Source organism: Prunus avium, chromosome 6, assembly GCF_965620075.1.
Source record: "Prunus avium chromosome 6, drPruAviu1.hap1.1, whole genome shotgun sequence".
Taxonomy (NCBI): domain Eukaryota; kingdom Viridiplantae; phylum Streptophyta; class Magnoliopsida; order Rosales; family Rosaceae; genus Prunus; species Prunus avium.
This window is the reverse complement of record NC_142289.1, coordinates 11,616,227-11,637,791: the sequence shown is the minus strand read 5'-3', so window position 1 is coordinate 11,637,791 and position 21,565 is coordinate 11,616,227. Positions and strand designations below refer to the sequence as shown.

General features: G+C 36.9%; 5 protein-coding genes across 6 annotated transcripts; 1 reads left to right on the top strand and 4 right to left on the bottom strand.

Annotated features, from left to right (window-relative positions):
• Positions 1 to 4,065: 4,065 nt before the first annotated feature.
• On the bottom strand, positions 4,066 to 5,331 carry LOC148293661 (uncharacterized). Its single transcript, XM_088254553.1, has 2 exons — positions 4,693 to 5,331; positions 4,066 to 4,149 (listed from the first exon to the last, which is right to left on the bottom strand). Exons 1-2 carry the CDS (start codon positions 5,329 to 5,331, stop codon positions 4,066 to 4,068), a joined length of 723 nt encoding a protein of 240 aa, XP_088110679.1.
• A 3,659-nt stretch (positions 5,332 to 8,990) lies between these two features.
• On the bottom strand, positions 8,991 to 11,207 carry LOC110774586 (uncharacterized). The gene is made up of 2 exons (XM_021979143.2): positions 10,468 to 11,207; positions 8,991 to 9,227 (listed from the first exon to the last, which is right to left on the bottom strand). The coding sequence occupies exons 1-2, from the start codon at positions 11,098 to 11,100 to the stop codon at positions 9,162 to 9,164; spliced, it is 699 nt and encodes a 232-aa protein (XP_021834835.2). The 5' UTR covers positions 11,101 to 11,207; the 3' UTR covers positions 8,991 to 9,161.
• A 4,848-nt stretch (positions 11,208 to 16,055) lies between these two features.
• LOC110770042 (mediator of RNA polymerase II transcription subunit 15a-like) lies at positions 16,056 to 17,570 on the top strand. 2 transcript variants are annotated; one of them, XM_088253940.1, is made up of 4 exons: positions 16,056 to 16,189; positions 16,489 to 16,586; positions 16,709 to 16,817; positions 17,277 to 17,570. In XM_088253940.1, exons 2-4 carry the CDS (start codon positions 16,498 to 16,500, stop codon positions 17,394 to 17,396), a joined length of 318 nt encoding a protein of 105 aa, XP_088110066.1. In that variant the 5' UTR covers positions 16,056 to 16,189; positions 16,489 to 16,497; the 3' UTR covers positions 17,397 to 17,570. The 2 variants fall into 2 exon arrangements, with proteins under 2 accessions (XP_088110066.1, XP_021829812.2); XM_021974120.2 differs by having other exon boundaries at positions 16,067 to 16,189; positions 16,489 to 16,561.
• A 346-nt stretch (positions 17,571 to 17,916) lies between these two features.
• LOC148293660 (uncharacterized) lies at positions 17,917 to 18,672 on the bottom strand. Its single transcript, XM_088255491.1, has one exon. It carries the CDS (start codon positions 18,598 to 18,600, stop codon positions 18,133 to 18,135), a length of 468 nt encoding a protein of 155 aa, XP_088111617.1. The 5' UTR covers positions 18,601 to 18,672; the 3' UTR covers positions 17,917 to 18,132.
• A 435-nt stretch (positions 18,673 to 19,107) lies between these two features.
• On the bottom strand, positions 19,108 to 20,697 carry LOC110770041 (transcription factor bHLH131). The gene is made up of 2 exons (XM_021974119.2): positions 20,062 to 20,697; positions 19,108 to 19,788 (listed from the first exon to the last, which is right to left on the bottom strand). The coding sequence occupies exons 1-2, from the start codon at positions 20,284 to 20,286 to the stop codon at positions 19,366 to 19,368; spliced, it is 648 nt and encodes a 215-aa protein (XP_021829811.2). The 5' UTR covers positions 20,287 to 20,697; the 3' UTR covers positions 19,108 to 19,365.
• Between the last annotated feature and the right edge of the window lie 868 nt (positions 20,698 to 21,565).

Below are 21,565 nucleotides of genomic sequence, written 5' to 3'. Positions count from 1 at the left end.
ATTTCCGGCAGCTCGACAGTGACTCTGTCAAATGTCAGAATAGCATGACAAAGGGGAAAGCTGAGGGAGGAGATGAACTAAGCACGAAAATTGCTGGGTTTTGCATGCAAGAGAGGAAGCTTGCTCTCTGGTTGTGTGTTGTCATGATGGGTAGGAAATGCCCCTTTTTATAGGCGCTGGAAACTACCATTTTTCAAGAAACCCTAATGGCTTCTATCCAATTTGGCCAAGTTTTTCCCTTCCTTTCTCCCCTCATCCCTTCAATCATCCTATTTTGGTGAAATCCACTCTACCCAATCCCACAAAATCAGGGATTTTTGGGAGCTCAAGACCCTTTCCCGCAACTACCTCAAAACTCTCATTTTCAGCCATCTCCTTCCTTTCCTTTTTTCCTTCTTTTTTATGGCCAGGTCTGATGGGGGAAAGAAATGGGTATGTACACTGGTTTGAAGGGTGTTTTGCTCAAGTATCCTTTGGTTTTTGGATGGCTTGTGTTGGGATTTGTCTTTGGCCATGTGCTGGAGGCTCCCAGCAGTCCACTCACATGGGTAGCTTTGGTTTTCTCATTGTTTTTGTTTCCAGCTAAGTGCTGGAGAGATGGCAGATATTTTCCTTGGTTACTTGGGGCTCTCTAAGGTGATGGGTTAGTTTGTCAAAATAAATGGGCTAACCTCAATAAGTGTTGGCCTATTCTTTGTTGAGGTGTTGGGCTAATTTGGTTAAGCTAATGGGCTATTTCGGTTGGGCTTTTTGGTTGGGATATTTTCTCTTTGTGCTCACCCACATGTTTGGGCCTAAGAAATGGGCCTGAGTTCCGAGGCTCCCAAGCAACCCCGGGACTTCCATTTCTTGGCCCATCAATGGGCCTCATGTCAACTTATTACCATCCATACCACAACCCACTCAAGCAAGCCCCAGGCATCTTGCGTGGCTTGGGCCCACTTAAGCTTGTAGCATGGCGTGTTGCTTATTTGCTTGGCGTGGCATGTGTGCAAGCGCGTATGACGAACTTTCGCATGCCCAAATTAGGTTTCCTCTCGATAAGGTATTGCATTGGGCCAAGAATTTATTTGGGCCGAACCGTGGATTTTTTGGGCCTCAACAATATGTACACTAATATTTTATGGAAATTAAATATTTAAAATTAATAGTTTTAATACTATATATATATATATATATAAAAAGTTGCATGGCAAGCCACGTGAAAGCTTTTGCTATAACCTATCAAATCTATTATATGGTTTTAACTATATATGCCAATTCACTTCAATCTTATATAATATTTATACACAAGTGTTTAGAAAAGTTTGACGTGTTGCTTTTTAGAGCCCTCAAAGACCACAATAGCATGAGGTGGTGAATATTAACTTGAGGTGTAAGAATAATAGGAAGCCTTGTATGTATAAATGTAATTGGAAAGTGCTTACTAAGCACTCTCCGGAGCCAGCACCTAAAGACTAAATGGGGTGGCAGTTTTATCTTCAAGCCACCCATGTAATCTATAAATCCTAGGATGCAGTCTAGAAATCCCTAGGTTAGTTATGTGGCACAATGTTAAAGCTTCAACCAAATTTTCTTTACCGACTCTAACTACTATAAATAGTCCTACATAATAGCTTTAGACCATAAGTTCTTCAAGTTATAGTAGTTTCCTTGAAAAAAATCGTAGACAAAAGAAAATAAGAGAACTAAGTGTTGTGAGGTTTTGAAGAAATTCAAGGTATTTGAGCTTACAATTGGGAGTTATACAATAGCTTTGGATTTAAGGTAGGGGTTCTTTCTTGGGGAGGTTTTGCATAAATTGATTTAATTAAATATTGTGAACACTATATTATGCTTGGTAATATTGTTTGATTATTATCCTTGATATTGGATGTTTACATGATTATCAATTATCATTATAATTTGATTAATATTGACATGTTCATATGTTGTCAGTGGTGTTTGGAATTCTTGGGTTGACAAATAAATTATGGAAAAGAGGGTAATGGGAAGGTTCTTTTGTGTAGTTGAGTCTGACCATTGTAGGGACCAAGTTCAGGCGAGCCCGTGTGCACAGTAGATTAGGAAATCGGCGGTATAATTGTCGATTGGGTAATTTGGGCTTGGAGATCAATGGTATGGACAAGATGACTAGCAAAAGGTGAATTATGGGATGATTGAAATGGGTGTTAGTTTATATAATGGGGCATTCGGAATCACAGTGGTAAAATGCATGGTATGGGACATGCAGATTTGCTTGCCCTATTATATAGATTAACGGGTTGGGTAGAATTGAAGTTCATTCATGCATTGCATAAATTGTACATTAATAATCTCACTAATCACATAAGACATAGGACTCCTACTGAGCATGTAATACTCACCCCTTAATGAATTTATTGCAGGTTTTGAATCTGAAGTTTAGTTGTGACAAGGAAACAAGAAGAATGAGTTGCAGATAGTTTTGGATGTTTTATTAAGAGTCTGTATTTTACTGAAATTTTGCTTGTAAAATTACAATGTAAATTACTTTGGTTTAAATAGAAGTTTTATGTTTAATTCTCAAGTTTCTTGCTATTTAAATTTTGTAATTTTAGTTTTTTTCTTTTCTTTTCTTTTACCTCACACTCTCAATAAATAAGTAAATAAATTGGGGTGTGACACAGACCCAGTCCCCACATCACCACCACTTATCAAACCCAGCTGACACCAACAACACCACCATACCAATGGAATCACCACCAAACACCCAATCGAACCCAATACGCATCATCGCCACCTAGTAAAAAAGCAATCGACCCTAACACCTCCACCACCCATACCCAATCAAAGCACCATCATCGCCATCACCACCCAATCGAGAGAGAGAGAGAGAGAGAGAGAGAGAGAGAGAGAGAGGTGGGTTGATGGGATTCATGCCATGGAAGGAATGAATGGGTGCGGCAGCATGAAGAGATAGTGAAAAAGAGGGAAGGGAGAAGAAAAGAGAAAGGAGAGAAGAGGAAGAAAGAAAAGGAAAAAAGAAGAAAAGAGGAAGAAAGAAAAAATGAAAAAAAAAAAAAAAAGATACAAATTTTTAACTTTAAAAAAAAAAAAATGTTTCAAATTATACATTTTAAAAAATATTTTTTTAGAACATAAATTAGCAAAAATACACTTGAAAAATAACTCATATATTATTATTCTCAAATTGTTCTACCAGACACGTTTTCATTGTTTTTATTTTATGAATCTATTTTCTAATTAATCTACCAGACGCATTTTCAAATCCTGAAAATGCAAATTCGTTTTCTTGTTTTCATTCTCTGAAAATATTCTCTGAAAACATTATCTGAAAACGTTATCGAATGGGCACTTAGAAATTATGTGTGGGAAAAATATGGAATTTGGAGGTCATAAATCTCAACTTTAAATTCTATCTAAAAGTCGTCATTTCTCAAATTCCAAGAGAGATTGAGTTTTAAAAAAAGATAACTTTACAAATAAAGGTTAAATTCCGTATTTTAAATCCCTCACCCAAACTAGAAATTTTACAAATTCTAGAACATTAATTTCCGTCATTTCAAATTCCGTAATTTATACATTGGAGTAGAAATTGTACTGTTAAGGTATTGAATTCAAAAGACCATGCTCAAGTATGGGTTGATTAAACTCAACATTGGTTCTTTTCATTTGACTTTGCTATTCATACAGATGCGGACGTCCGAACGTTATTATCGTGCCATGTATTTTGTACTACCCCTCCTTCACTTCCTTTCTGTTTACAATAGCATCCGCACAATAATAACGTAGGGACGTCCGAATGAGAGAATAATATCAGACTCTCAGTCCCACAAGAAGAGCTCGAAATCAGCTTCTAATCCAAATTTCATAAGATTTTGCGAGGCATGAATTGAAAATCCAAAACATCATAAAAAAAAGGGTTTGAATAATCCAAAAAGAAAGGCATTGCATCTCATCATTTAATAGCAGCAGATCTGTGATGCACTAGCCATCCAAAATAACCAGGCAAAACAAATTAAACCAGCTAAAAAGGAAACATCTTACAGAAGCTTCAGAATGTCAACTCCAGTACTTGAGGTGCTAAGCTGCATTGACATTCCCCCCAAGGAACACATGGGTGAGAACTGACTTTGACAGCAATGACACCTTAAGCAGTTTCACACCCTAAGAAAGCAAAACAAAAAAACATTGTTAATGTGAACAAAAGCTAGATTACAACTTAGAGAATATATCTCTGACATCCAGCTAGAACCAAATAGAATTGAAAATTCAGATTATTTAACCAAATTTTAAAAAAAAAAGTTGAATTGGAACAAGACTCAAACCATGGTTCAGGACTCAAAACATGTCCATCAAATGAAAACAGGGATGAAAAGAAAACCCAATCCTAGGTTTTATTTTAGGGCTAGAAAGGGAAAACTATCTGATCAAACTGTCGTTTGGAGTACTTATCGTCATGTGTTACCACTTTGAAGATGCAATTCCTATTTTGTAATTCATCTTTCCAATCTCAAGTTCGAATCCCCTATCCTACGTCGATCAAGAAAAAAATATTGGTATCCACGAAAGCAAAGGGTCCAAAGGGGTGCATATCCAATATATAGGCACAGAAAAAAACATAGAAGTACAAAGATGGGTTGGAGATGCAAGTGAGCCAGGCAGACCATGGATCGAGCAGACGGTTAATAAAAACATTTGCCGACGTACCTCATTCATGCCTAGATCAACAACCTTCTCCTCAAGGACCCCGACATCCTTAACATTGAACCTGTTGAGCAGGCCGATACCAGAAATAGTAGACATGGGCTTCACTTCGAGATCATCCATTATCATGTATGTAACAAGGCCCTTCACATACCCTACCGTGCCAGCACCGGAATAAGTAGCCTGTACCGCACTAGTTGGTGAATCAACATAAGTAGTGGTGGTGGAGATGGAGTAATTGCAGCTAGGACATTTGGCCTTAGGGTCTTCAGCCACATAACCGTGGCTTCTACTATTCGAACACATATAGATCATCTTTCTAGCATCGGATTTGACATCGGTTAACAAACCAAGGATGTTAGGTCCAGCAGCAGCAGGTTCTTTTGGTTTCAGGAGGGCGTCTTTGTTAAGATTGGGTTGCAAATATTCATCGTTGAGAGTTTCAACGCTCTCATAAAGTTCGCCTAAACTACCAACCATGGCCTCCTTAGAGAGCAGCCTAATGATAGTGCCAGCGGGAAGAGACAGGAGAGTGAAGAGAAAGTCCACAAAGTCCTTACCCGCTTCAGCAAACAGGACTTTATTGCGCGTTGTGTCAATGAGGAGCTTCAAACTAACAGTGCCAGACTTTGAGGTTGCCATCGAAAAAATGAGAAGGTAAGTGTCAACTTGGAGATTGTATATATATATTGGGTGCCATGGGAGTCCAGCCCATGATGGAGCAATTACTAATCCTTAGAGTTCTCTAGAGTATTAATAGTGGTACATGAAGGTTGAAATGACTCTTCATATTCCAATGCAAAGCATTGAATTTGGTGGCTGCTGCGTATCCATACATTTAAATGTATTAAATATGGAATTATGAAGCCCTCTTACTACCGTACGTAATGCTATATAATTGGTGCATTGTATGTGTGGTGCATTGATGATGGAAATAAACTTGGGATTTTAAGAGCATTCACAGTCATGTTTTCTATTTTTTAGTTAAATTTTAGCTAAAAACATATAAATATTATTTCAGGAACTTTCTATAAAATTTAAACTCCAATCATGCTCTCTAGTTTAGGGAGTCATAAATGCTATAACTCTTTTCTAATTGGTCCATCTCTATTAAAAAATAATATAAAAAATAGTTAGTATTAGTTAAAGGTTTAAAATACTCCTTAAAAAAAGCAGCATTAAATTATAGGGAGCCACTAAGGCCTAGTTTGGGATTGCTGTCACTTTTAAAAAAAGTTGCTTCTGCTGTGCTTTGAAAATAATTAGCTGTAAAGTAAAGCAGCTCCATGTTTGGTAAACAATATTTTTAAAGTGCTGTTAGTACAAAAAGCAGTGTAAAAGCGTTTGGTAAATTTTAATATAAAATTGTTGTAACTGTGAATAATGACTAAAATAGACATGATGTTAAAAGTGTTTTGTATTAATCATGTGGTGGTAGTTGTAGTGATGGAATGGAGGTGGTGGTGGTGATGAAGGTGGAGTTGGTGGTGGTGGGGATGGCGGTTGTGGAGGTGGTGGTGGTGGCAATGGCAGCATGGTGGTAGTTGTAGTGATGGAGTGAAGGTGGTGGTGGTAATGAAGGTGGAGTTGGTGGTGGAGGGGATGGTGGTTGTGGAGGAGGAGGTGGTGGTGGTGGAGGTGATGGATGAGGTGGTGGTGGCGGAGGATGAGGAGGAGGATGTGGTGGTGGTGGTGATGTTGGTTGTGGAGGTGGTGTTGGTTTGGAGGTTTTGGAGGAGGTGGTGGTTGTGGTGGTGGTGGTGGAGGATGAGGAGGAAGAGGATGTGGTGGTGGTGGTTGTGGAGGTAGTGAATGTGGTGGTGCAAGTGGTGGAGTTGGATGTGAAAGTGGGGGTGGTGTCATTTTTTAAAATGAATGATGGTATTTTGGGAATTAAAAAAATTTATTAAATGTTCATATATGCTTCTTTTGAAAGCAGCTTTGAAAAGCAACCCAGAATCTGCTTTTAAAAGCTGCTGTCAAAAGGCCATTGCTTTTAAAATAATTGGGATATTTTCTTTTTACTAAACACCTTAAACTGCTTAACTTTAAAGTGAAGCAGGTTTTTGGCCAAAAAAAGCAATCCCAAACGGGGCCTAAGAGTGCTTTCTCTCTCCTCAGATTTAGGAGCTCCTAGAGGTCTCCCTATTTTAGGAGGTGGATAGGGAGCATAGTTGGAGTTGTATTTTAAATTGACATGAACTAGTTCCCATGTTTAGATAAAAAAAACATAGAAATTTAGGACCCATTCGTTTAAGTTTTAAGGGCCCATTTTCATTTTTAGAGAACAAAAACAAACCAAGTGTACTTCTAAAAACAGAAAACACTAAGAATGTTTTAATAAAAATGAGAACAACTTCACGTGTACTTCTGAAAAACAGAAAAAATATGTTTTCATTCTCCCAAAAAACAGACGCCTAAAACACGTTGTTGCTCAATCTCTTGTTCAATCTTCTCTCCCCATCACTCTACCCTGCAAAACAAAAACGAAAATCAGCCCACCACAACCATGACTGTCAGACCATCGTCACGGTCACCGCCACTGACCCTGCCACTGTCACCAAACCTCACAGACCCAGTCCCCACATCACCACCACTTATCAAACCCAGCTGACACCAACAACACCACCATACCAATGGAATCACCACCAAACACCCAATCGAACCCCAATACACATCATCGCCACCTAGTAAAAAAGCAATCGACCCTAACACCTCCACCACCCATACCCAATCAAAACACCGTCATCGCCATCACCACCCAAGAGAGAGAGAGAGAGGTGGGTTGATGGGATTCATGCCATGGAAGGAAGGAAGGAATGAATGGGTGCGGCAGCATGAAGAGATAGTGAAAAAGAGGGAAGGGAGAAGAAAAGAGAAAGTAGAGAAAGAAAGAAAGAAAGAAAGAAAGAAACAGCTTGGGAAGGGAGAAGAAAAGAGAAAGGAGAGAAGAGGAAGAAAGACAAGGAAGAAAGAAGAAAAGAGGAAGAAAGAAAAAATGAAAAAAAAAAAGATAAAAATAATTTTAACTTTAAAAAAAAAAAAAAAAATTTCAAATTATACATTTTTTAAAATATTTTTTTAGAACATAAATTAGCAAAAATACACTTGAAAAATAACTCATATATTATTATTCTTAAATTGTACTACCAGACACGTTTTCATTGTTTTTATTTTATGAATCTATTTTCTAATTAATCTACCAGACGCATTTTCAAATCCTGAAAATGCAAATTCGTTTTCTTATTTTCATTCTCTGGAAATATTCTCTGAAAATGTTATCGAACGGGCACTTAGAAATTACGCGTGAGAAAAATATGGAATTTGGAGGTCATAAATCTCAACTTTAAATTCTATCTAAAAGTCGTCATTTCTCAAATTCCAAGAGAGATTGAGTTTTAAAAAAGATAACTTTACAAATAAAGGTTAAATTCCATATTTTAAATCCCTCACCCAAACCAGATATTTTACAAATTCTAGAACATTAATTTCCGTCATTTCAAATTCCGTAATTTATAAATTTCTTTGTACTTTTAAATTTCCTCATCCAAACGCACCGTCAAGGATTGCCCTCTTACTAACGTATGTATAAAAAGGAAAGGTTTGGTAGATAGATTCTCAAATGTTTCAAATTGGGTTAACAAAAAGCTATTTGGAATTTGTCGATCTCAATATGTTGGTTATATATGTGACTGAGTTTTAAAATAAATGAAGTTGAGATTCCACTTCAAAAGTAGTCCAACTCCTTATAAGTTCTTCGAAGGTTTGTTAAATTTTCGATGCGAGACATTTCTTTACATCCTTACAAGCCCTGGCATGTGTGGAGAAATTTCAAGCCTAACACATGGATAATACATATATTGGGTGGCTTTGAGCATGTGACTGTTGGGCTTCACACGTGGGCAATTCTATCTCTAATACTATGAAGGAAGTTGAGAGTCCATCCTAAAATTAATTGTCAATGGGAAAGTAGCTCAATTCCTTATAAGCCATTCAAAGGTTTGTTAACTTACCAATGTGAGACGTTTCTTCACATCCTCACATTTTGAATATATATTCTAGGTTGGAGTAGAAATTGTTTTCATTAAGGTGTTAAATTAGAAAGACCATGCTCAAGTATGGGTTGATAGGAATCAACATCGGTTCCTTTTATGTGGCCTTGCTATATATATACACACTCTCAGGTTCGCACTAGAAGAGCTCGCAGCCTGCTTATAATCCTTAAAATTTCATAAGTTTTTTGCAAGGCGTGAACATAATTTGAAAATCCAAAACATCATAAATGAAAAGTAGGGGGCAAATAATCCGAAAAGAACGACATTGCATCTCATTTAAGCAGCAGATCTGTGAAGACTTCCAAAATAACCAGGTAAAAACAAACTAAACCAGCTCAAAAAAGAAACATCTTAGAGAAGCTTCAGAGTGTCAATTCCAGAGGTGCTAAGTTGAGGTGCTCATGCTGCATTGACATTCTACCTAAGGAACACATGGGTGAGAACTGACTTTGTCTGCAATGATGCCTTTAGTAGTTTCACACCCTAATAATAAAGCAAAACAAAAATGATTGTTAATCTGAATAAAATGACAGTAGACTTGTGTCAAATTAGCTAGGTTACAACTTAGAGAATTTGTCTCTGGAATAATCCAGCTATAACCAAATAGAATTGAAAGTTCAGATTTATTTAAGCAAACTCAAGATGATGAATTGGTTCACGACTCAAAACCATAGAAAAATTTGTGTCTTTAAACAAATTCAGATTTATTTCCCCACTGTTTCCCTCCTTGATTTATCTATCACAAACAAAGAAATTGAAATTTTTTAAAGGGCATCAGATGAAAACAATGATAGAACACGTATATACAATTAACTATGTATAAATAGTCCCCAAGGGTACAACTTAGAAAGGGAAAACTATCAGATGAAACCCTTCTTTGGAAAACTTATCAAAGATCGTTATGTGTTACCAACTTACCACTTATACAGTGGTGGATCCAGGAAATGTGTAAAAGTTCCTAAATCTTTTTCAGACGAAAATAACTCCAAAAATTAAAATGGTAACACTTGCATTCATAATTTATGGTAAAACACAAACCCCCTTTCATACATGTCAGTACACATATTCATGTGTTCTACGACTTTAATTGGTTCATGAATATGTTCCTATTTTTGAACCTAGTTTGGGTTTAACACACAAGTTTACTAACATGGAAAATCTTGATGTATGAGTATTGCGTGTCAAACAGCAACCAATATAGCCTTCATAGGCTAAAATGCAAGTCAAATAGCATGTCCACGGCCATGTCCACTTTGATCAATGATCATAATGATGGACAAAGCGGCAGGCCAGGCGTTTAAAAAACAAAAAGGAAGCCAGCGCACGCAGCTGGGCTTAAAGTAGCAAACAGACAACAGCAACTGGTTGGGGCATTTCATCGAGCAAATGGTGGGCACCCCAGGGTAGCCCACCAACCGCTCATGTCATGGCGTCATAAGTGGAGCTGCTCAGGGAGTTTTCCGGCGTCCATGGGTCGGCGACTCCACTAGTCCCTCTGTGGGTCCGCATAAGTGACTTAGATATATATATATATTTTTTATCAAGAATGGAGATGCAATTTCTATTTTGTATTTTCTCTGTCCTAAAATAGAACAGGTCTCATGTTCGAATCCCCTCCCATGTCAATCAAGACAATTCATGAAGGCAAACAATCGAAAAGGAGTGCATAACCGATATAGGCACAGATAGAGCAAACCGTTAATAAAGAAATTGGCAGACGTACCTCATCCATTCCTAGATCAACCACCTTCTCTTCAAGGACACCAACATCCTTAACACTGAACCGGCTGAGCAAAGTGATACAAGAAATAGTAGACAAAGGCTTCACTTCGAGATCATCCATTATCATGTATGTAACAAGGCCTTTCACATACCCTACCTTGCCGGAATAAGTAGTTTGCACCGCAGTAGTCGGTGAAGCAACATAAGTAGCGGCGGTGGAGAGGGAGTAATTGCAGCTAGGACATTTGGCCTTAGGATCTTCAGCCACATAACCGTGGCTTCTACTATTCGAACACATATAGATCATCTTTCTAGCATCGGATTTGACATCGGTTGACAAACCAAGGATGTTAGGTCCAGCAGCAACAGGTTCTTTTGGTTTCAGGAGGGCGTCTTTGTTAAGATTGGGTTGCAAATATTCATCGTTGAGACTTTCAACGCTCTCATAAAGTTTGCCTAAACTACCAACCATGGCCTCCTTAGAGAGCAGCCTAATGATAGTGCCAGCGGGAAGAGACAGGAGAGTGAAGAGAAAGTCCACAAAGTCCTTACCCGCTTCAGCAAACAGGACTTTATTGCGCGTTGTGTCAATGAGGAGCTTCAAACTAACAGTGCCAGAGTTAGAGGCTGCCATCGGAAAATGAGGAGGAGGCTGCCAGAGTTAGGGCACCTCCAATGAAGATTCAAACTGGACAAGTTTCTCTCCAATGGGCCGGATTATATGGACCGGTACTATATTGTGCTTGTGGCATATGTATTAAAATAAAGGAAATATATTTTTTGGGGTCGGTCATTTATTTTCTTTGTATATTTTGGTAAGAAATTAACTTGGGAATGCAACCGAATATGGTGTGCAAAATTAGCCCATCTATAATAAGCTATCTAAATTATTTTTTTAGACAAATTTTACCCTCCGTTTGGATGAGGGAAAATAACTCGGAATTTAGCTAAAAGTCGGGAATTTAAGAGGAGAAATTGACAATTCCCTTATTTGGCAACTTAAGCGCGGAATTTATTAAATGACGCACGGAAAAAATCGTGGAAATTGAGGCATCAAATTCCCGAGTTTAATTTCCACCAAAATAGGCGTCATTTCACAATTTTCATAGTGCTGGAATTCATATTTTCCAATGTGCCAAAACTTACATAAAAAAAAACCACCAAACTTTTCATTAATTTTAAAAAAAAAAATTACACATCTCTCTGGATCAAATTTGAAGGTTAGTCTTCAAGCCTTTCTCCTTCAATTTAGGTTTTTCTATTTCAGGGTTACCACGGTTTCTAAATGGCTATCAAAATTGGATGTTTCTGACTAAATTTATGAATATGTGTTGAATGGGTTTTGTGATCTTTGCAGCACTATGGCTGGATTTTGGGAAGTTTTAACAAAATATTCTATGCCCATGGATATTGGTGTGTGATTTGTGTTTATGGTACAACTCTATAATTGTTTGCTAGCTTTATCGCTTTGTGTTATCGTCTTGTTCAAGTTTTATCCTTCGTTTCCTTACTCTGAAGAAAAAGCCTATGTTGCTGAAAAGCTTTTTATATACTATGTAAGGAAACGAAAAGCTTTGTTGATTGTTATATGATGCCGAAAATCGAGGGCGCTGAAATAGGTGCAGATGCAACTGAGGTTATGACTCCTACTAATGAAGTTGATCATGTTGATTTGAATGGTGATACACAAGATTAAGAAGATAGTCATGTTATTGGTGATATTTCACCAACCTCAACAAATGGTCAAAAGAGAAGAAATAGGGCATCAAATTCTTCTAATATTCTTCCTACAGATAAAAGAGGTGCTGTAAAAGATGTTATTGCTGATTCGATTGCTAGAATGACTTTATCATTTGAAGAGTTTATCCGTGCTAATACTAAGAACCTTGATCCAGCAAAGGTATATGTTGTAGTACAAGCAGTACCAGGTCTTAGTGAAAATAAACAACTCAAAGCATGTGCTTGGCTGATTGAAAATGACAAACAATTTCAGATGCTGAAGGCACTCCCAATTAAGAAAAAAAAAAAAGTATGTTGTTGATGTTTATTACACGTGGAGAGTGATTTGGTTTGCTAATATGCTCTGTTTGTTTAAGTTGAGTTATTTAGTTCATCAAACGATATGTTATTTTATACTTCGAGGAATACCTTATATGTTAGTTATCAGTTTTTTTGTTCTTTCGAAATATATAATTTCTGTCATTTACAATTTAAATGAGCTATCCAAACATTGAAATTTTCAATTTCTGTCGATTACAAAATTCGACATACATAAATCCAAACACTGAAATCTTCAATTGCCAGAAATTGAAATGACGGAAATTTAAATTCCGTCATTTTAGAATTCTATGTAATTTGCAATTCCTTCATCCAACTGGAGCATTAGGGAAGAATAAAAAAAAAATACAACTTCAACCATACTCCATATCCACCAGTCCCCAAATAATTTATCGCGACATGACATTTCTGAACGACACGACATGACATGACATTTCTGAGCTAGATTTACAGGACCTTGCTACCACCCGGAATTTCTGAAACAACTATCAATCAAGTTTGTCATTATGTAAAAAAAATATAATAATCATAACTTTGGGCGAAGAGAAAGAAAAAAGAAAAAGAGAGATAAGGAAAGGAAAGAAAAAAGAAAGAGAGTGAGGAGAGAGGAGAGAGAAGAGAGAAAGAAAAGAAAGAAAAAAAGAAAGAGAGACAGGAGAGAGAAGAGAAAAACAAAAGAAAACTAGCGGAGAGAAAGAAAAAAGAAAGAGAGAGATAAGAGATAAGAGAAAGAAAAAAGAAAGAGAGAAAATAATGTTTTTTTTTTTATAAGTGGTGGGAAGGGATTGACCCGAAAATAACCCAAAATTTAATTATGCGGGTTGAATTCGTGAATTTCTCGTGCGGATTTCAAGTCGTGTCTGAAATTGCTACTCCTGAATCTTGGTTCCCTTTTACCTTCTATTCTTATTTGGTTCTCATCTTGAAGCTCTCTCAAGCCTCAAGCTCGGATATCTCATAAGGATGGTAATGTGGCTATACCCAATCCCGCCTTCTCGTATTATTCAAAATGGGGAAAATGGGGATTCCCCATCCCCTCATTCGTTAGGAGAAGAAATTCCCCACACTGCCCCATTACAAAAATACAAATAAAAAATAATTTGTGAACGAGAAAAAAATGTTAGAAACTAAATATACAACACAAAACTTTTAGTTTAGACTTACATTTTTCTAATGTATTATTTAATTCAATATATAATATGATATGTGGAACATAAAATTTGGTGAGAGTCTTAGGAAGGAAGACTTAACAATATATTCACATGAAAAATAAATAATATATATTTTAAACAGGGCAGGTTCGGTTTGGGGATTAAGAGAATTTATAAAATATCATCCCTACCTCGCCCCGAACATCATACCCGAAAATTTTCCCAAAATTCGCCCCCATAGTTATTTTTATCTTTCATACCCGACCTATTAGAGTTAAAGCCCCACAAAGAGCCTAATTCGGGGGAAAAATTGTCATCCCTCTGCTCTGCAATCTCTTGCTCAAGGTAATTGTTCGTACCAAAATTGGAAATTTGTCTTCGATAAACTAAGGGATTTTGGTCATTGCACAGTACCAATATATGGCTCATTTTTGCTTAAATTATGGCTGGTTCATGAACTAATTCTAGCCAATCCTAGCTGATTGAAGAAAGAAGTTCCTAGCCAGAATGAAGAATTGAGTGGTAGTTTTTAAAAATATATATTAAATGGAGCAATGATGAAGATGTTGGAAAGGGCGGCGCACCAGCAAACAAAGGATAACAAAATGGAATGGAAAGGAAATATAAAAAAATGATAGTGCAGGAGCTTGTTTTGGAGGAGTCTGTATTTTTATCCTTGCTTTTTTGGCACTAATTCGTTCCTACCCACCCGACTCACCATTTGGTGGCAAGTAGAGGAATTGTTTTATTTTTTTAATCATAATGGAGCCAGCCTGAGCCACTTAGAGCATCCACAATGGGAGGGTGTATATGGGGGTGTATGTTAAATATACATCTCTTGTCATCGGAATCGTCTCCAATGGGGAGATGTAAAGGATTGTAAATATACATCACTACCATAGAGATGTAAAATAAAATGTACATTTACATCTATTTTTACATCTTTTGTAGACGGGACCCACCCGAGAAAAGAGAAGAAAAATGAAGAAAAAGTGGCTTTACATCTATTTTTACATCTTTTACATCTTTTCCCATTGAAGCAAAAAACGTATTTACACCCCCATGGAGGTGTAAAATGGATGTAAAAGTGGCTTTATACCCCCGAATTTACACCCCCACTGTGGATACTCTAAGCATCGACAGGGTGTATTTTTTGGGGCGTAAAGTTACTTTTACATTTTCTTTACACATCCAGGGATGTAAATGCATTTTTTGCTCCAATGGGAAACGATGTAAATCCAAAGGTGCATATTTGATATGTTTGTGATAATTTTTTTTTGTGTTTTTTTTTGTGTTTTAACTTTTTAAAATTAATTTTGTGCTCGTTAGATTTATTTTATTTTCCAAATAAATGGACCTAAAAAAATTAAAATTTGGAGAACATATGATTTTACCTACAAACTAACATAAAAATATCTATGTAGAAATCTGGGCCATTGGAAGTGCAATGCAAATTGCATGAAATCTGGGCCTTCCATCTTGAATTCCAATTCCCATGCTTTATGTAGGACATGTTTTTTTTTTTTTCTCAGTGAGTCATGCTTTCGGTGGAGTGCTCTCTAGTCTCTAGGATGTTTTCTGTTTTTGCTAAAAAGTCTCTCTCTCAAAAGAGGCGTTGCCTCTATTTGTATTGGAGCCGTTGCTGTTTTGATCAGATTGAATGAAACTTATCTGTTTTTGCTCCAGTCTTCTTCCTTCTATTTCTTCTACATGCCTAAATTCAAGTTTGTATTTCATTCTGTCTTATTACTTGTTGTACTAGATAAATATTGAAGTCCTTACTCAATCTTAGGCATAAAAAAGAATATATATTGGGCCAGTTTCCCACCCAATTCATAATCGCTTTGTTTAAAGTCAATACTTTGGGTATATTTTTCATTTTTTCCTCTCAGTCCGTTGGAGTTTTTAACTGTCAACAGTGGCACCTTCGCAATCACAAGAAAAAAACTCCACAGTTAATCCCATACGCATGGCTGGCGGGTCTTTTCAGGATAAATAGTAATTAAAAACTCCAAGTTGAAGTGGCAATTCGATCTCTATTGAAAAAGAAACAAAAAAAGGCACTTTCCATTGAAGTTGCAATCCACTTTATTTTTGTGTAATTTGTTTGACAGTTTGGTTAGATTTCATGGATACCAACGATTGGAGGCAACTCTCGCCAGGAGAATTCATGACAAAGAACTATCAACAAGATGTGGTCCAGATACATTTTAGGTTATTGTACATATTACTAAACAAAATTTGTGATGGAGACGTCAAGTAATGTAATGCCATTTAGAATTAGAACCTAATTTATATCGATGCGGCATTAATAAACAAAATTTGTGATGAAGACGTCAAGTCATGCAATGCCATTTAGAATTAGAACCTAATTTATATCGATGCATCATTAATAAACAAAATTTAGAAGCTAAACTAACCCTGCTTTCCCCTTGCATTATTTGCTCTTCGTTCTCGTGTTGAAAACTCTCTGAACCTCTTATATCTCACTCTGGTCTTCAACTCCAGCCCCTGGTAACCTTTCTACATCCCCAATCTATTGCTCAAGTTAATACTACAAGTTGAACTTGCGGACATGTTAGTTAGGCAAGTTGGTCAAGGCAATGGGTCCGCCACAAGTTCGAATCCCCTCCCCATAAGTAGTTTAGACTATCGCTTATATATATAAAAAGATATATTCCAAGTTCATATTGCTATTCCATTACTGAAAAAAGAAAAAAAGAAAGAAAAAAAACATGAAACTGCACTTTCATTGAAGTTGCAACCCAATTTTTTCGTCTTAAATCTTTACTACTGCTGGTTCGGTTTGGCAGATTTGATGGATGCCGACAGTGATTGGAGGACCCAGTTTCTCCCAAGTTCACGGCAAAGAATTGTCGTCAAGATGTAAGGGTGACTGTGTCAACAGATTGTACAGATACATTTTAGATTATTGATTAATGACATGTTATTAAGTTTAAGTGTTATTGTTTTGTTTGAGCTCTCCTGATAATCAGTACTAGTAACATTTGATTAAATGTATTGCTTATGCAGAATGGATGCAATAAAGAGGTATCCTCCCTTCTCCGGGGACGGATTAGATGAAATCAGGAGAACTGCTGTAAAGATAGAGGAAAAAATTTATGATGTTGCCTTAAGCCAGGTATAACTAAGGTTTCCTAACTATTTTTCATGGTACATTTTGCTAACAGAGAAGAATGAGAGAGAAAAATCTAGAATATTCATAGAAAGAAACAGAGGAAAAGATTTCTGTATTTCTCAGTATATTGAATTGTTGTACAAGTGAATAGTTCTGCCAACATTGTTGGGTTTTAACAATCAGCCCTGCCAAAAATCAACCATAAAATTTTCATTTAGCTATTTGAAATCATTGATTTTATTGCAAGCACTATGTTCTTCTATCTAATTTTTTCACAATGAGATGTCTAAAATGCTTCCAGTTTGAGTAATTTTTTGTTTTTATTTGTTTGTGATAATGATCATTGAATTGAAAATGGGCCGTTCGGATCATTGAAATTTACATATGTATTGTTTATTTTTCAACCCTCCTGCTATTGTAGCTAAACGTGTAATCTAAGTTTTGTGTGCATCTATTGTCCAGACGGATTATCAACGGAAAATTTCTCTAAAGATCATCATGATTGCGTCGAGGTCTGAGTCTCTTGGCCGAATGCGACCATCCAACCTGAAACGACGTCGCATCTTTGCTAGTGATTTGTAACAAGTTTTTTGACTTGGTCTTATATAAAATGTATCTATCAAATAAAAAATCACAGAAACTCAACAAAAAAAAATGAAGTAACAAGAAACAGTTCCTAGGCTAGTTGCAAAATTCCTGATTTAATGTTCTGTAATTACTCTATACTTTATGCGCTTGGTCATCTTGATGTTATAATTTTGTCAGTTTGTCCTATAAAGAGCAGGTCCTAATAAATTAGGAGGTTGTAGGGTCTATGAGAATCTTGCAGCCTCCTCTGGCTCAAATATCCTGATGCTTTAGCCATTCTAATCGATTTGCATACGAGATTGATCCGTACTGTTTCTTTTCTTTTCTTTTTTCAGGGCATCATTCAAACTAGACTTAGAATAGGTTATCATTTTTTGATTGAAGTAGAAATTGTTTCGATTAAATTAGCCTTCAAGATTCTCAATGTTTCGTGGATGATTGGCCTTTTCTGCCAGTGTTTGCTTTAAAAATATGATGCTCATACCCACAAGACAAGAGATTCAAGAGGAGCTCATAACAAAAACAGATGATTTTTATAAATATATTAGTAACAGAGCAAACAACAACATAAATATAACATCACACATGTGAAGCTGAAAATGAATTCTGCATCTACGAATATCGGTGCATGAAAAGAAAGAATCCTCTGAAACAGAACCATAAACTAGTAGGATGTAGATAAATGCAAATGTGGGATCTCCACCATGGCAACAGAACTAGGTAGAACTGTTTAATTTGATGGAGGCGGGAACAGGGAAGGAATTGTTGGAATTGTTGGAATTGTTGTTGGAATGGTGGGGATTGAAGGGATCGTAGTCGGCATAGTTGGCAATGGAGTGGAAGGAAGTGGAGGAAGAGTGACCTTGGGAGCAGTGGGGATGGTTGGCAATGTTGGTTTTGGCATAGATGGGATTTGGGTGCTTGGGAAAGAAGGCAATGTGGGCTTTGGCAGTGCTGGGATTAAAGGGGTGGTTGGCAGTGGTGGCAATGCGGCTTTAGGCAGTGTTGGAAAGGAAGGCAGTGGAGGCAATGTAGCCTTGGGAATGGGAAGAGATGGAATGGTAGGCAGCGTCAATGCCGGGGGTGGAGCTGCTGTGTCCAGAAGGTGCCGGGCCGCCAGGCTCACATCAAGGCTTGATAAACACAACGCTGCTACCATCATAGACAATAGTAGGAAACAATGCTTGAAACCTGCCATATTGGTTGATATACAGGATCACACAGAGCAAGTTCTTCAATATATGTGAGTAATTGTTTCTGTTTCTTGTTTTGAGTTGAAGGCATAACATGTCTAAAAGGTATTTATAGGGAGAAAGTCCAAATTAAGTTGTCAATGTTTGATGAAATCTAGTTGGGGTTGTGTGGAGAAGTAGTGGTTAGCTCACCTTCGCAAAAACATTAATTCGAAACGTATCTATATTTAAAACTATCCACCAACCCTTTTGTGACATTGTCCAACGTAAGCAGTCTATTTTGTAGCATGATCTCAATGTCATTCAGATTAGAAGTAGATGGTATTGGTACCCAACATTTTTTTTTCTAATCATCTAAACTCAGGCTAGACTAGCGTATCAACCCACAGCCATGAGCCCCCATTTAAATCTTGGTTTGATCCCGTGGGGAATCGAACCCATGACCTGTGGAGCACACACAATCGCAAGTTCGCCCTAACCACTGGGCTACGCCAAGGATGGGTGAGTCAGAATTTTGTTAACTTATAAGAAATGATTGTATTTAAGTTCTTATTTGTTTTGTGAATGGCCATATGAATTTGATGGCCTGTTGACACAAGGTACATCTCCTCAGCATAGTTCCACAAGTAGCAGGGAGACAAATGATATTCATTCCTATTAATGATAAATTAATAAGAAATCAACTAAGATACATACTTGATCCTAAATTGTGTTAGCCTATCAAACACAAGTTATGGTTGTTGTATGGGTTAGCTCTACTCACAACCAAATCACTGAGGAAGATGAAACCTCTTACTAAGCCCTGCAAAAATAGGCCTGTCAATAACCACCTTCAATGCCCTCCGTAGCGCCACCATCCCTTCTTTTCCATCACTCAACCCTTGAATCCACAACACATTTTTACTCCTTCCACCCACTATCACCATCTCAGCCCTCACCACCCTCCCTTTCACAGAGCTCAGTGCCCTTGTCATGTCCGATATCAGCCCTGGCCTGTCGTCACAGCTCAATGTGGCCTTCACAAGCCCTTCTTGCTCTCCATCACACTGCTCCAAACTCAACTTGTCAACCCCACCTGGTAAAACACATTCATCACTGTCACCGTGGCGACATGCTGCTTCCACTTCTGCCACGGCCTTCTTCAGCTCTCTTACTTGCCGGACCGTCTCAGCAAGCACAGATGCCTTGTCCATCTGTGTGTCAAAGAAATATTTTATTTTAGAAAAATTGTGAAATACATGACATGTTATATTGTCATACTACAAATGAAGCTTTGCACATTCAAACATAATTCCAACTAATAAATCAACGGTTTTTTATTCACAATCTATGTTTCGTTGTCAAATTGTAAATGAGGCCGCACATATGTTTAAACATAACTCTTAACCGATGGTTCTAATTCACAATCTGGTTGGCAACAGAAAGTTTTTCTTTAATGCACATGAATGTTAAGAGTAGATAATTACCTTGATCAAGTTTGGGAGGACGGTACGAAGAGTGGCATATTGACCATTGATTCGCATCCTTCGTCTTCTCTCTGAGTCACTGTGTTTCTTGGCTGCAATTACTTTAGTCTCTGCCTTTGATTTTGGTTTAAAGAAGCTTTTGGAGTAGATAGTATTCACTGGGAATACTCCTTGGCCTTTTGGGAAGCTGATTTGCTTCGTATAATAACTTGAGATGGACTGCATATCTTGCTCTAGCTAGCTATAACCTGTCTAAAATAATCGCACCATTTAGAAAAAAGGAAAAAAAAAATCTGATAACAAAAGAATTAAAGAAAGAGAAGGGGAAATAGAACAAATTGGAAAAGAACAGAGGAGAGGGATGCTACCTGTTGCAATAGTAAAACCATGAAAGAATTGCACTAAAAACAATGGAGGGAAAGACAATGTTTGTGTTTTATATAGGAAATCTTCTGCTACCAGTGCTTACGATGGAATATATTTGCATTTAAATGTGACAAATTGAACCTAATAAATGACATTTACTATTAGGGTAATTATTGTGCGATCCTGAAATCTGGATATTGGGTGTGCTATAAATTTAAAATTTGCAATCATATAGAATAAACCAAAAAAGGCAAAACAGTATCAATAAAATACAGAAGATGACTTTGGGTATCAGTGTCACATGAGTCACGAATCACATCTATTACTCTCTCATACTTGGTTTTTTTTTCTTCTTTTATATCAATATGACCGACTTCTTCTAACAAAGTAGATATTGATGTCACTAGACCAAATAGTCATTCGTTCTTACTATCAATTTTTCTCCTCTTTTTTTTTATGTTCTTACTATCAATTTTTCTCCTCTTTTTTTTTTTTTTAATAAATATAATACGTCATTGCTAATAAGGAGAAATACTCGCTCTTAATTTCTATAAATAATTTCCTTTCCGAATTTACTTAAGAAAAATGTTAGGGAGACTATTATTGTACTGCCTTTTGTATCATGTCTCTAATAGAGATAAGACCTACTTGCATTGGTTGTCTCTACCTCTATTAGAGAAGTGGTACAACAATGTGGTCTCTCTAGCATTACTCTTTACACACGTGATACAATTTTACCTGCTTTTATCTCAGTGTCACTCCTCTCAAAATGCATGTGCCAAGTATTAATTACACAAAATAATGGTTATTGGTTAAACTTTTGAAATATATATAACCATACATCATAACACCTTAACTATGATTGAAAGTAGCAACAAATATTGCATGCTCTCAAAAATTAATAATAATAAAAGGACAATTTGGTTTCTTCATATTAGCATTTCCATTTTTACACAAGTAACTCAATTAATGAATATGTTGCTTCTTCCTTCTCACTTCTAGCTTCCTCCCAACCAAAAAGCCAGAGCCCTTCACATCATCACATCAATCCAAAAATAAAGCAAAATCCAAGTTGACTGTAACTTATGACTATCAAAAAAGGTGCAAATTCCAATTGTCCAAAGTATGCATGGCATCA

Bases quoted from the DNA above. Each gene is read 5' to 3' on its own strand.
- LOC110770041 (XM_021974119.2), bottom strand. From the start codon at position 20,286: ATGCAGTCCATCTCAAGTTATTATACGAAGCAAATCAGCTTCCCAAAA. The intron at 19,789-20,061 runs GTAATTATCTAC...TTTGACACACAG, and splicing joins TCCTCCCAAACTTGATCAAG to ATGGACAAGGCATCTGTGCT.
- LOC110774586 (XM_021979143.2), bottom strand. From the start codon at position 11,100: ATGGCAGCCTCTAACTCTGGCACTGTTAGTTTGAAGCTCCTCATTGAC. The intron at 9,228-10,467 runs GTACGTCTGCCA...CTTTATTATTAG, and splicing joins TTGATCTAGGAATGGATGAG to GGTGTGAAACTACTAAAGGC.
- LOC148293660 (XM_088255491.1), bottom strand. From the start codon at position 18,600: ATGGCAGGTTTCAAGCATTGTTTCCTACTATTGTCTATGATGGTAGCA.
- LOC148293661 (XM_088254553.1), bottom strand. From the start codon at position 5,331: ATGGCAACCTCAAAGTCTGGCACTGTTAGTTTGAAGCTCCTCATTGAC. The intron at 4,150-4,692 runs GTACGTCGGCAA...TTGCTTTCTTAG, and splicing joins TTGATCTAGGCATGAATGAG to GGTGTGAAACTGCTTAAGGT.
- LOC110770042 (XM_088253940.1), top strand. From the start codon at position 16,498: ATGCCGACAGTGATTGGAGGACCCAGTTTCTCCCAAGTTCACGGCAAA. The intron at 16,587-16,708 runs GTACAGATACAT...TTGCTTATGCAG, and splicing joins GGTGACTGTGTCAACAGATT to AATGGATGCAATAAAGAGGT. The intron at 16,818-17,276 runs GTATAACTAAGG...TCTATTGTCCAG, and splicing joins ATGATGTTGCCTTAAGCCAG to ACGGATTATCAACGGAAAAT.